The 12,981-nt window shown below is 46.4% G+C and overlaps 1 protein-coding gene across 1 annotated transcript in view; it reads left to right on the plus strand.

Annotated features, from left to right (window-relative positions):
- The window catches only part of PAK5 (p21 (RAC1) activated kinase 5), a 157,899-nt gene that overhangs the window by 126,688 nt on the left and 18,230 nt on the right, over positions 1 to 12,981 (plus strand). The window contains exons 5-6 of the mRNA XM_044454402.1: positions 8,089 to 8,571; positions 12,768 to 12,901. Of these exons, the coding sequence (XP_044310337.1) occupies positions 8,089 to 8,571; positions 12,768 to 12,901 (617 nt within the window). The remainder of the gene's footprint in view (positions 1 to 8,088; positions 8,572 to 12,767; positions 12,902 to 12,981) is intronic.

Below are 12,981 nucleotides of genomic sequence, written 5' to 3' on the forward strand. Positions count from 1 at the left end.
TTCTTCACAACAGGCTACCCTGCTGAAATGCCCATGTAAGTCCCAGCAGGCCTGCTGCATTCGTGAGATGCAGAGATAGAGATTTGAACATAGACATAGTTGTAGACATACAGACGTAGATGTCTAGTCCACCAGCACCAGAGATGTGTGTGTTCTCTAGAGGGTGGTGGCTTCAAAGTTAGTGGAGCTCTCTAGTTGTAGCCTGCACCTATTTGGGAGATTCAGTACCATGGATAGCTCCTTTACAGTTCAAGCTAATATTCAGAGTAAATACACTGCCTGATGGCATTGGAGCCCCTAGCCTCCCCGGTGTGTATCCCCGTCTTTTCCAGCTTAGCATCCTCCATATGTTTTAGGTTTCGGTTCCTATCAGTTCCAACCAGCATGGCCAGTTCTGAGGAATGCTGAGAATGGTCATCCAAAACATTTGGAGAACACTAGTTCAATGGGGGGCTGGCAAAAACAGTGCTTGCTAGTTTGTGTCCCTACAGTGCAGGGCAGATTTGGGTTTACTTCATGTTTAGGGTTGAATACTGCAGGTTGTTATAGTTTCAGAGGAAAGTTTGAAAATGGCTAAGTGATATTGGCTGCAGAAAATGGAGCAGGGCCGCCACTGAACAAAAGGTTCACTTTTGCCTAATAGCAACTTATTCCTCCACCCACTGACCCAGTTCATACATAATGCTAGCAGTTCTTGGGTTGTTTAATAGGTAGCCTATTAAACAAAACCTAGCAACAGCCAGGTTTAGATGTCAAGTTAACTCTGGTTTGTAACTCAGAGTTAACACAATGTTTCCATGTTTGCAAATCATGGAACAACCCAGGAGAATTATGGATTGTTAACTGAAAATGGAAACCTCAAGGAATTCACTTGTCTGTGGGAATTTCTAAGTTAAGCAACCTAGGAACTGTCATCATTGTGTATGAACCAAACCAGAGACTGAAGTAGGTCATTACTATTCCACATTGCTTAATTTTTTATGAGCTGCTGATTGCTGGTGTTAGCAACAGTATATGGGAGCAAAGAGATACGCTATCACCCGCCTGACGCCCTCCCAATGTTTTGAATTCCAACCTCTGTCAGCCTCAACCAGCATAGTCCAAAACATCAGGAGGGTGCTGGGTTGGAGGAAGACTGAACTAGACCATTGAACAGATCTAGAAAAGCTCTTGTGTGTTCAGGCCACCATTCCTCTTGTACTGTTAGAGCTGAAATTATGAGGTTCTACAGAAGTAGAAGAGTCAGAGGATCAGTGGAGGTACTTAATTTTCATTAATGGGTACCCTTCTATGTTCATTATGGCATGATTAAAATCCCCAGTGAATCAGGATTCTCTTCTCTTCTCTTCTCTTCTCTTCTCTTCTCTTCTCTTCTCTTCCTCGTGTGTGTGTGTGTGTGTGTGCGCGTACGCGCATGCACATGTGTGCACACACGCATGCATGTTTGTAAGAAGCAGTTCTTCCCAGCAGGTTGAATTAACTCTTGGCCACACTATTTTTCTTCTTCTTTGTCTGCTGCTTATATCCCACTTGCATCTTATGGATTTGCTGTTCCAAGATGCAGCCAGTGAATTTGGTCGCCATCCTTGGAACAATTAGTAGTGCTCTGTTTGAGAAGAATCCAGCGGCTCCTCATTTGAGAAATGCCCTCGAGGGGCCAGCGAAAACTGCTTCCATCAAAGCTGCCTAAGAGATGAAAAAGCAAGCGAGTGCCCTGAACGCAGGCGGTGCCGAGCACTGATCTGATTCTGTACTTTGAATCCATCTTCCCGCACTGAATAGACCTCGGCCGCAAACACTCCCTTGCCATGCAGCAGCCCACAGTGACAAATGGGTGCTGCAGCAGGCTCCTCTGTCCCGCCTCTCCCCCCTGCAGCCTTAGCATGAAATGGTCAAATGATGTTCCACTGCAGAATTCAATTTCACAGTTCAGTTGGGTCCTTGATTACACTGCCAAATTCAGATTAATGTGCATTTAACTAACATGGATCAGGGAACTTCTGGCTTGCAGCCAACACTGAAACTAGCAAGGGAGAGAGCTGTGTAGAGCTTTATACTCTGTCCACCCCTCTGCTCCACCACTGAAATTGATTGATTGAATAAATTCGTGGCTATAATTATTTGTAATTGTGCTACATCATGAGCCTGTGTCTAAACCTCCCACCCACCTTGGGAGATGTTACACACATTATCCCAAGCTCTTTTGCTTTGAACAAAGCTGAGGATTATTCTTTATCAGAAATGGCATACAGTTTCTTCCTTCCTTTTCTTTTTTCTGTATTATCCTGCACCCACGTAGGTACATTTTGCTTATGAAACCCCAAAAGACTATTTGAAATGTCAGGAATTAATGGATGGAAAGATGGGCAAGGCATTTTTCAAACTGTAAACACGTACAAAAATGCAAATGCTCACAATCAACATTGATCCATAGCAAAAGTCACTATTAAAGTTGTCTTTTAAATTTTTTTATTGTTTTCTTAAAATAGCTAAAGTACAGAAAAAAGAATATAAGGAATATAAGGGAAAAAATGAAACAGAATTGCCAAAGGATTTTAAACAAGCATAACCAATATATTTAAAGACTTTTACCTGCAGCTAATTAGCTCATCATTTTAGAACATAATTCAGGAAATGGCAAACTCTTGTTTTATGCGTTTCTAAAGTAAAAATCCTTCTAAAATGATGATTGTCCTTTATCTGCTCATGTGCAAATTTTCTCATGGATAAGGGCTTCTGCACTATAATTTTCATTTATCTTTTGTTCTACAGCATCTCTCCATTCAAGTTGTGTGCCCTTCGTTAACGTCTGTAGCAGCATGTCTGTTATCCACTGCATGTGTGCACACACTCCTTTGTACAAATTTAAAGGCAGCTAGGGAAATCTTTGCTTTCAGTTATCTCTTCATCCTAAGATCTGGATCATTGTTCCTGTGGATAAACCATTTCTAAACTCCTGTTGAGATATACATATTTGATTGTGAAGTTAAGTTAGGCAATTAAACAATTTAATCCATTCGTGGTTTAGCATTATCTAGTTTATCCGCCAGTCCATTCATTTTAGCACTCTCTAAAACTTTGTGAAAACTACTTCCTGAAAATGCTGAAGGAAGGATCATTCTTCAAGCTCATGTTTATTCCCTGCTTTCTCCCATGAAAAGATCTCTAGTAGTAGGGGTTGAGAAAGACCTCTGTCTTGGAGCCTGAAGAACCAACACCCTTGGTTGGGAAATACCAAACTTGATGGACCAATGTTGCCATCCAGTAGAAGTATCACTAAATAACAGCATATATGTGAAGAATCATAAAGATTTTCAAATTTAAATAAAATACCATAGTTCAAATGCCTTCCAAATAGGATGACAGAGAAATCAGCAATGGATTGAAGCTTGAATTTCTATGAATATGACCTGCAGATTCAGCAGTGGACTAGCTTTTTCAGAGTTGTGAACATTCCAAGGACTTGAAGACCTGAGTTTTTAAATTTTGGAACTAGGGCTGGGGCAGGGGGTGGGGGGTTAGGCAAATGCATACTTGAGGACTTACACATTTGTCTGAATGTATGTTTGCAAGCAAATTCTCCACAAAATCTGAATTCATCCATAAGTGGACAACAAAATGAAAGATCCTTGACAAAATGGAACATAAAATCCATATATCCATACATCCAGCTCACAGTCCACCAGAACTGTGGTAGATTAAAGTACAAAGGGCATATTTTAAACACTGGCATTTAATTCAGTGGATTACTCGCAGCTTCAATCACCAATGGTTCCTATTAGAAAGAACCTAAGAACGGCCTTATTGGATCAAATCACGTTCTGTAGCATCGTATTTCCTGCAGTGACCAACCAGAGTCTTCCAAGAAGGTTATAAGAACAGAATGAAGGCAATAGACCTCCCTGCTGTTGTCCCCCAACACCCAGTGTTCAGTGGTGTGTTACCTCTGGATCGCAAGGTTGCATTCCACTATTATGACATAGATACCCATTGTATCTTCATGAGTTCCATCCAGGATTAGTCATACTTAGAGCAGACCTGTGGAAATCAGTAGGACTTCAGTTAATTGTCACTAACCACATGCTCATTTATTTCAGGGGTCTACTGTAAGTATGAATATATTTAGATCCAACTCCATGTATTCAACCCTTTTAAAGTCACTGAGCCAGGAGGGGGCAAATTTCAGGCTTGCAGGTTCTTTGCTTTGCTTTTTATAGGAATATTCAACTAGAGGATGGTGCAAAAAATATATAATTTGAATGACATAATTCTGCACCCAGGAATGTGTTTCAATTACCAGAACTGGGCAGCGTTCAGTCATTCTGCACAAAAATCCATTCCTGGTTGCCCCAGGTTTTCTTCATTTCAGCTTTTTAGTTTAGAGTAATCTGGGGGCTATTTCTACTACTGTTAAACAACTGTGATCATAAATTCTTGCTAATCTCCAAAAGCATCTAGGGAGCTACCAGTAGATTCAGAGCTACCTTCTTTTCATCCTAGGTCCAATCCTGTGGACCATGCCCACAAGATTGTGTAAAGATATCCTTTTAATAATAAATACTGAATTTACTGCCAATGCCATTTCACTGGTGATCCCCACATACCCCCAATTTCCATTTGCTGGCATGTGCTGTCCCATTCCATCTTAGCCCTCTTCCTTCAAGTAAAGCTGCTGCCAAAGCTTGTGGGCTTGCCTTCCATCCCCCTGATAATCTTGCTTGCCCTTTTCAGCATCTCTTCCAATAGTACAATGCTTTCCAATGCTTTTTGGAAGTAAGAATATAAGATGATCAGAGATGCCAAGGCACTGCATGCAGGCCTAAGGTACACTTTCAACCCAGGACATTTCTGCTGATAAGAGCTCCAAGCAGGCCAAAGTCATTACAGTCATTCTCCTCTAAACGCAGAACCTCTTCCAGGCTAGAATTGAAGGAAAGGCCATTTCAAGTTTGTTTTTCATCCAATGTTAGAAATAGTCTGTACTCAGTCTTGGGATACCCAGCAGAGATCCAAGGGCAAGCATTTGGTTTCATTTACTCACTGTCCATCCCAAAAGTTAATCAAGCAGGAAAAATTACATCTTATTAAACTTTTAAGGGTGCAATCCTGCTAAGCAAGTGGGTATAGAATGGCAACCTAATTAACTACCCCTAAGTGCATGTGTGTGAGAGAGTGTTTTTTAAAATATTTTTATCCCACTTCTCAGCCAAAAAGCCTTCTATAGCAGCTTACCTCCAATCAATAGAGCAAGATGGTCCCTACTTATAGGCTTACAATCCTAAAAGAGATGACACACAAGGAAAAGGGCTTGTGGAGGGAAGAGGGAAAATGTTGCTGTCTTTTTGCAGGGCTGGCAGAATGGCTCTCTTCTGTCTCATCTCCCACAGCACAGCCTGCTGGAAAATGCTGAGCTGGAAAGGGCAAACTGCTGTGTTGGAGAAGTATTCTACTAAAGTACCTGAGGATCGTTTCTCCTTCTTCATCCTTTCCCAGCTTAATGTACTTGCTCGAATTCATGCCTGCCCTTTGACATATTAAGATGGCAACAATGGTCAACATGAAGATATGGCAAGGGTGCAATCTCCCATAGCTCCCACATTCTCAGAATCTCAGGCGTTGGTGGGAACCCCTTTCAGCCTGAAGGCAAGCTCTCTGGACAGCCAGTGCAACCCTGTGGAATGAGAAGGAAGTGGTGCAGATGCTGGGAGCAACCAGCTGTTAGACTGCTGGGGGAGAGGGGTGGCACCAGGGGAAGGGGGCAGCAGCACCTGGGAAACCCCAGAGGACAGGATTGGGAATTCTGGCAGGACAGGTCAGGCCAGTGTTCCTGTTGTTTCCCATCCTTGAATGAAGGCAACAGTTCTCGTAATTTCTGTTCTAGCGATTGGGTGGCAAGTGCAAATATTTTCTGGACCAGCTGAGGACAGTTCCAAACAACTATTGTGTGGCCAACCAAAGCGAATTGGCAAGGAAACCAACCATGTGCTATGCGCCAAGTGTTGCTGCATCAATGGCACCAATGGACTTTTGCTGGGTAGGAACCTTGGTCACTTCCCAGACATCAACATTTCAGCGGATGTCATGCAACCATCCCTGTCTCTTCCCCCTCCCCATCTCTGCCAGGAGGTATTATCTGTGCTCCTCACATAGCACATGGAAAAAAGCATGATGTATATCCAGTATATACACTGTACACGCCCAAGTTGGCCACATGGATGGCCTGGCCCCCAACCAAGCAAGCAAGCAGCATCAACAGCTGTTCTGTTTGAAGGGGCCTTCCCCAGCCTTCCAGACATGTTTGGACTGTAACACCCAGAATTTCCAGTCAATGGCCCCACTGGATGAGAATTCTGGGAGTTGTGGTCCAAATTCCTCTAAAGGCCATCAAACTGGGGACAGCTGGTTTGAAGCAGGAATGGAGCAGTCCAACTAATTCAGCATTCCCTTTCCAATGGGGGTCAGCCAAATGCCTCTGGGCACTCGAGCGCACGCACAGGTATGTGTGTTTACAAAAGCTGAGTGGGGCTGTGAATAGGCTTCTCTCTCCTGCATAAAGCATGGAGCAGATTTGTAAGCTACATGCCCTAATATCCTAACTGTCTGCTGGGACAGATTGTACTGAAATGCAATTGAGACTGAGCAAAATGCTAGGAAAATACCCAGGCAGCTTTAGACAGGAAAACAGTAGGTGTCATTTCATAGAGCAAGCAGCTGATCACTTCCCATCCAGCCGTCGGATGTCTCAAAATGATTGCTGTCATCTTTAAGAGAATGGCTGCAGAGGCAGACGCATTCCTGTCATAGGCTTTAATAACTCAAATGTCTGGGTCTCCGTCTGGAAAATAACTGAGCACCCATCGCACGGAAGCCCATGAGACTGAAGCAGCCTAGCTTTGCTCTTGCTGCAGTTCCCTAAGCCTTTGGGCATTTCAGCCTTTCAGAATGGGGGGAAACTGTGCAAAAGCCACCGAAACAGAGATGGTCAAGAGAAAGGGGGCATGGCTTTTCCAGCCCTGCCTCACCCCAAATCTTCCCCACGAGAGGGTTTGACCCTGGTTCTTCTGCAAGCAACGCAATGCAGAACCCCAGCTCCCTCCCCTAAAAGGGGACACTGCCTTAGGGGCTGCCTGCCTGTAGCCAGGAGATAGGAAACCATATTGGGGTGGGGGGTGGGGGATTTGTCCCTGGTGCTTCTGGCTACAGGCATCTCCAGTTTGCCTCCTAATCCCTGAGCTTTGTCACTGGTCCTGTTGCAGAGATGCCGCAAAAAGGCATCCCTAGGAATGGAGCTAGGTTGTCCTACCTGGGACAGACCGCACATGATGGCCAACGTGAGGCTCTGGAGCAGGGATGGCCAGAGTTGCTCAACAGAAGGGCCCACATACGGTAAATGTCAGGTGCTTGAGAGCAGCAAGTGGGTCCCTGCGGGTCACAATGCTGAGCCACAAAAAACACTTCGAGGGCCACATGTGACTCACGAGCTTTGGTTGACCATCCCTGCTCTCAAGCAAAGGTGCACAACCATTTTATTCCTGAGTGAGGTGTCTGCTGGGTTGCCAGGGGTGCACATATATGTGCACAAACGCATGCACACACACATTCACACACTCAGACACATTTACATTTCCCCCTACGGACACACATTCACCACCACCACCCCACCAGACAAGTCTTTCTTTTGGTAGTGCCAGCAAGGAAATGGGTTGCCTTATCTCAGCAGGGATCTGAGATTGCGGCAGAGCTACCCTTATGAGCGCTAGTGCTAGTGCGAGGAACCATTCCCTTACCTCCTGATCTCTGTGGAGGGAAAGGTGTCCTTTGTAAGCTCCACACTGGTGCTGGCAAAGGGCGTCCTCTTGACCATGCTCATGCTAACCAAGCTGGGGTGGGGTACAGCTCTGCAGGTGACACTGGAAGCAGGTAAGAGGCTCACATGGCCCACAGGTGTCCCTCGTAGGAAGCCTGTCCTGGCGTCTTGGTGAGGTGGTCCAACTTGGTGCGGTAATCCATCTCCCGTCACCATTATTTAGGGAGGCACCATGCCTACATGGACATGAAGCTGACTTGTTGACTTGCCTCTTTTTGAAGCTGGATTATGATCGGGCACAGATGGTCGTAAGCCCGCCACTGTCTGGATCAGACACTTACCCCCGAGGCCCAACCAAGCTACCTCAAAGCCAGAGCAAAGCCGGCGGCTACCAGTACCCAGCTGTCTACCACAAATTCTCTCACTACCACCACCAGCCTTCTCTGCAGCCAAGCTCGCATTACATTTCCACAGCTTCTTACCCAAGCTCCCCCAGCATCACTTCGAGTGCTTACCCTCCGCCGAGCTGGGGCTCGTCCTCAGACCAGCAGACCTCCCGGGTGTCACACGAGCAGTTCCGGGCAGCCTTGCAGCTGGTGGTGAGCCCTGGAGACCCTCGCGAATACTTGGACAACTTCATCAAAATCGGGGAAGGCTCCACCGGCATTGTCTGCATTGCCACGGAGAAGCACACAGGGAAGCAAGTTGCAGTGAAGAAGATGGATCTCAGGAAGCAGCAGAGAAGGGAGCTGCTCTTCAATGAGGTAAGTCTTTTTGGAACCAGGGGGAGATGCTGCCACTCTGCTACTTCAGCCTGTCACCAGATTGTGCCCGGAATCTCAGTACAACGCACTGAAAATCCAGCCTGCTCTCAGCCAGCCTACCCCAATCAGATACATTCCAAGGACATGATCCAATGTGGTGTTATTGCTAACACAAATTACACTGCAATAGCATAAGCAACCGCCAGTGCAATTCCTATTGTGCTGGCTGGCACGGCAGTTTTTCTGGGAATGTTATTGGAGGATATCCCCAACTATTTTGGAGCATAATTCTCGTCTTCCCTGTTAGTCTACCGTACTTTACGGGTTATTTCGAGAAATGCAGGAACTGCATGAAATGAATGACCAAAGACATAAATGTGCTGAAAATATCTTAGAAAGCAAGACTTCTCTTACTTTGCTATGCACTCAGCTCTCTTTGAGTTAGTCCTTCCCTGGAGATCAGGCCCAGAGAAGTGAAGGCCACCATCTGTACCTGACACCTTCAGGAGTATTGCTTAAAGACCAAATTCTTGGTCATCGTATCTCATGAGGGAATGGAACTGCTAATAAAAATGCATGAAATAAGTCAAATTGCCTGCAATTCCAAATGATTTAAATTCAGACATCAAATTGAGGTGTTGAGCAGGGAGAGAAAGAAGGTGCTGTCATAGCTTCAGCATCAGCAACAAGTCACAAACTTACAAGCTTCCTCTTATATATTATTTTATATTTGCAGTCCTTTATTCAAGGTCATTTTTTCTACAAATGGCTTACATAAAACAACCAAACTTACAAGCTTCCTCTTATATATTATTTTATGTTTACGTTCCTTTATTCAAGGTCTTCCTTTTTTACAAATAGCTTACATAAAACAACCGTATCAGTATAATTAAAATCTGCCAGACATGTCAATAAGCAATAAAAACAGTATAAAATGCAAGAGCCCAAAATAAAACAAGAAGTATTCTTCCCACCTAAAAGCAGGAAAAGAGAATCTGGCAAATATCCCTGGGAAGAGAGTTGATTGTGCATCTCATCTTCCTCCCATGCTCCTTCATGTATGTTGATTTCCTCCTCCACTTTCCTGGTTCAAGATAACCACTGTGGGCTTGACAGCCAAACCAAGCAGTTACTGCTAACCATAGTTTACATCCTATCAGAAACTCTCCATAGTTCCAGATCCCATTTTGGATGCAAAACATGGTCAGGAGCAGCCATCGCTGACTTAGTTTAGACAGCAGAGCACTCTACGAATAGCGTGGACCAGGATTCAGAGAAGAGGAAAGCTTGAGCCACGGGAGGAACGCACATACGTATGCGCCCACCACACTTTCCCACTGCTAAAATCATGAACGGAGTGCCCCATGTCTCACAGCAATATTGTAGAGGTAAGAAGACCATAGGACAGCAAGTGCTTTGTAGATGTCTGAAATAGTTCTCATCTTAGACTCAGCTCTAATGGCCACCAGCATGTTGCCATTCGCTAAGCCACGAGAAAGTGTGTGTGTGTGGGACAGACATCTTCCAGTGTCCTGAGCAAGCCCTCGGCTAACCAGGCCCGGGAGCTCAAGGATCTGGGAATCCTCCCTTTGCCATTGGGCATGCTCCAGCAGTAGAAGGAAGCATTGCTTCTGTTCATTCTACTCCTATTCTGTTCATGGCCCTCTTGCTAAACTCTTCCAGCCTGTGTCTCCAGCAGAACTAGAATCTCTGGTCCCATCTTCTCCTGCCATTTGAATTCTTGCAGGCAGTTGGCTCTGCTAGCTGGGGCTAATGAGGAATGTAAGCAAAAATATCTTGAAGGCCACACATTCCTTACTCCTCCTATAGACCTTTCTCTTAGGGAACTACATGCACTCAAACCAGAACTTTTCCACAATCATTAGGGAATTAAATCATCCAATAAGGGTGGCCACTTAAATCTTGCTGAAAAAGAGGAAATGCATCCCCCCTTCACCACACACACACAGGAAGATGCATATTTTGCATAAAATGTGCATATGCTAATTCATGTGTGTAAAAGCAAATCTAGAAAATATCATGAAAAGAACTAAAGTGCAAATAGAAATAGAGAGCCAGCATGGTGTGGTGGGTCAGCATGTTGGACTGGGGCCACATTCTAGTCTCCTACTCAGCCATGACACCCACTGAGTAACTACACCAGTCACTGACTCAGCCTCGCCTACCTCCTGGTGGTGTTGTTCTAATAAAATGCAGAGGAGGGGGGCGGGGTTATGCAAGCCACCTTGGGTTCCTTGTGGGGGAAAAGGTAGGATTTAAATATAGTCAAATACATGGAGTATAACTTGCCATGATGGGGAGCCTGTGACCAGGTGACCAGTCTTCTGCCCAGGTGGTAACCAAGACAGGGCATCTTCAAGGCCTCTGGTCCTCTCCCTTCTTGTGGTTCTTCCTTTTGAACTGGGCTTGGACTGGCAGCTCTTCAAGCAAAGGATTATCCCCTGTAAAGTAGGACACATGGTCATCCTACAGCCAAAGCCACTCCTGTCCCCCATCCACTTCATTGTGATATTGGCTTCCCTTGCACTCTTCATAGGCAGCTTTGCAAGCTGTGCTCTCATCTCACACAAGGAAGCTGTTCTTCTGCTTGGCTCACCCTTCTCCTGATGCTTCCACCTTCTTGTAACAGGAGCATTCTCACCCCAGCTTCCTCTTAACTCCAGGTGACAGGATATCACTTAATGGTCCCTAGAGGATCGGTCCCTCAGACATCACTCTCCAGCGCCTGTTCCCAGAAGTTGCCATTCTTCTTCGAAGTTCCGAAAGCCAAAGCGGGCAAAGCCCAGCACGGCGACATCAAAGAAGCCAGAACGGATTGGCCCTCTCCTCCCCTCCTCCAGTGCAGGGCAACTTGTCTTGCACCCCCCCCCCCATGCAGCTCAGTGGGCCCTACTTTGGGGGCACCAGCCAGGGCCATTCCAGGGGACTGAAGAGAAGCAGGGCTCAGGCCCACCCACATGCAGATGTGCTTATGCTCATTTAGGTGTGCTCTGAAGTCTGCATGTGTGTTGGGGACTCTGTCTCCTAGGGACACCCCTATTTGCAAAGTGGGGCTTAGGGGCAGCAAAGAGGAGGCCATTTGATCTGAGAAAAAATGAGGCAGAAAGAGTCCGGTGGAAGGGAGCAGCAGGCATTGAAGCACATCCAAGCAAAAGAAAGAAAAAAAAGGCCAGGATGTTCAGAGGCAACAGAAATCATCAAGGCCCCTGTATCTTTATTTCAGCAGGCATCTCCAATGGGGATGGGGCAGAGGGCACCTTGGAGATTCAGGGCTCCAACCCTGCTAGGCCAGCCCCTGACAACACCGCTGGCAGCGGCTCTCAGGGATTCCAGACAGGACTCTCCCCAGCCCTACCCGGAGATGCCTGCCCTCAAACCCGGTGGGCCCACCTGCATGCAAAGCAGGTGCCGGCCCCCGAGCTGCATCCTTCCTTGAAGCTGCTCCTGCCCGGCATGGCTGCACTGCAGCAGGAGCAGAACGTGGCTGCTGGCGCTGGAGCAAGGAGGCCTGCTGCAGCTCTGGCTGTGGTCACGGCGTGCTGCCTTGCAGGAGTCAGTCCGTGAAGACAGGCGAGGCTGTGCTCTCTCGCGTGCTCCTCACAGAAATGCACACGCCCACACACACACCCCGGGCTGCTGCCTTCCTACACAGGCACCTGGTCGTGACTTCGAAGGCAGGCATGCAAGGGAAGCGGGTGCAGCAGGCTCTTCTTTGCATACTGCCCTTCGTGATTAAATCACAGGGTGCTGTACAAGCTGCATTAAAATAGCAGTTACACCACAGGGCAAATCTCAACACAGCAAGCAGGAAAATCTACCAAATGGGATTTTCAGACCAGCAAACATCAGGTATTTATTTTCCTATCCACTTGGAAAGCAGGTGCACGGAGAGTTGCAGAGAAGGGAATTTCCGTCACTCCTCCACCTCCACCCCCAGGCAGTGACTCACCCTGTTCGGTAGCTCCCCTACTTTCTGTGCTGCATTTTCAGGTCTGCCTTGGGAAGGGATGTGGTGGGGAAGACCGCTTCTGCCAGGGCACCTGAGCCAGCATAAATCTGGATAAAACTCAAGCTCAGTATAATTGGACATGTGCCGGTGGAGAAAAGAGAGGCAGAGAGTTTATGTAAGCCAGAAATTCATTTCAGGGGGGCGGGTGTCTTTGATCTTCTTCCAGGTTGTCATAATGAGAGACTATCATCATGAAAACGTGGTCGACATGTACAACAGTTACCTTGTGGGTGATGAGCTGTGGGTTGTGATGGAGTTTCTGGAAGGCGGTGCCTTGACAGACATAGTGACTCATACCAGGTGAGCTTGGTTTGCTTGGCGTGGACACCCTGGTAGAAGACCAACCCCTGGGAGCAAACTGCTCATTTTCTGAATTTGTA

Source organism: Varanus komodoensis, unplaced genomic scaffold (genome assembly GCF_004798865.1).
Source record: "Varanus komodoensis strain SLA01 unplaced genomic scaffold, ASM479886v1 scaffold7_3, whole genome shotgun sequence".
Taxonomy (NCBI): Eukaryota; Metazoa; Chordata; class Lepidosauria; order Squamata; family Varanidae; genus Varanus; species Varanus komodoensis.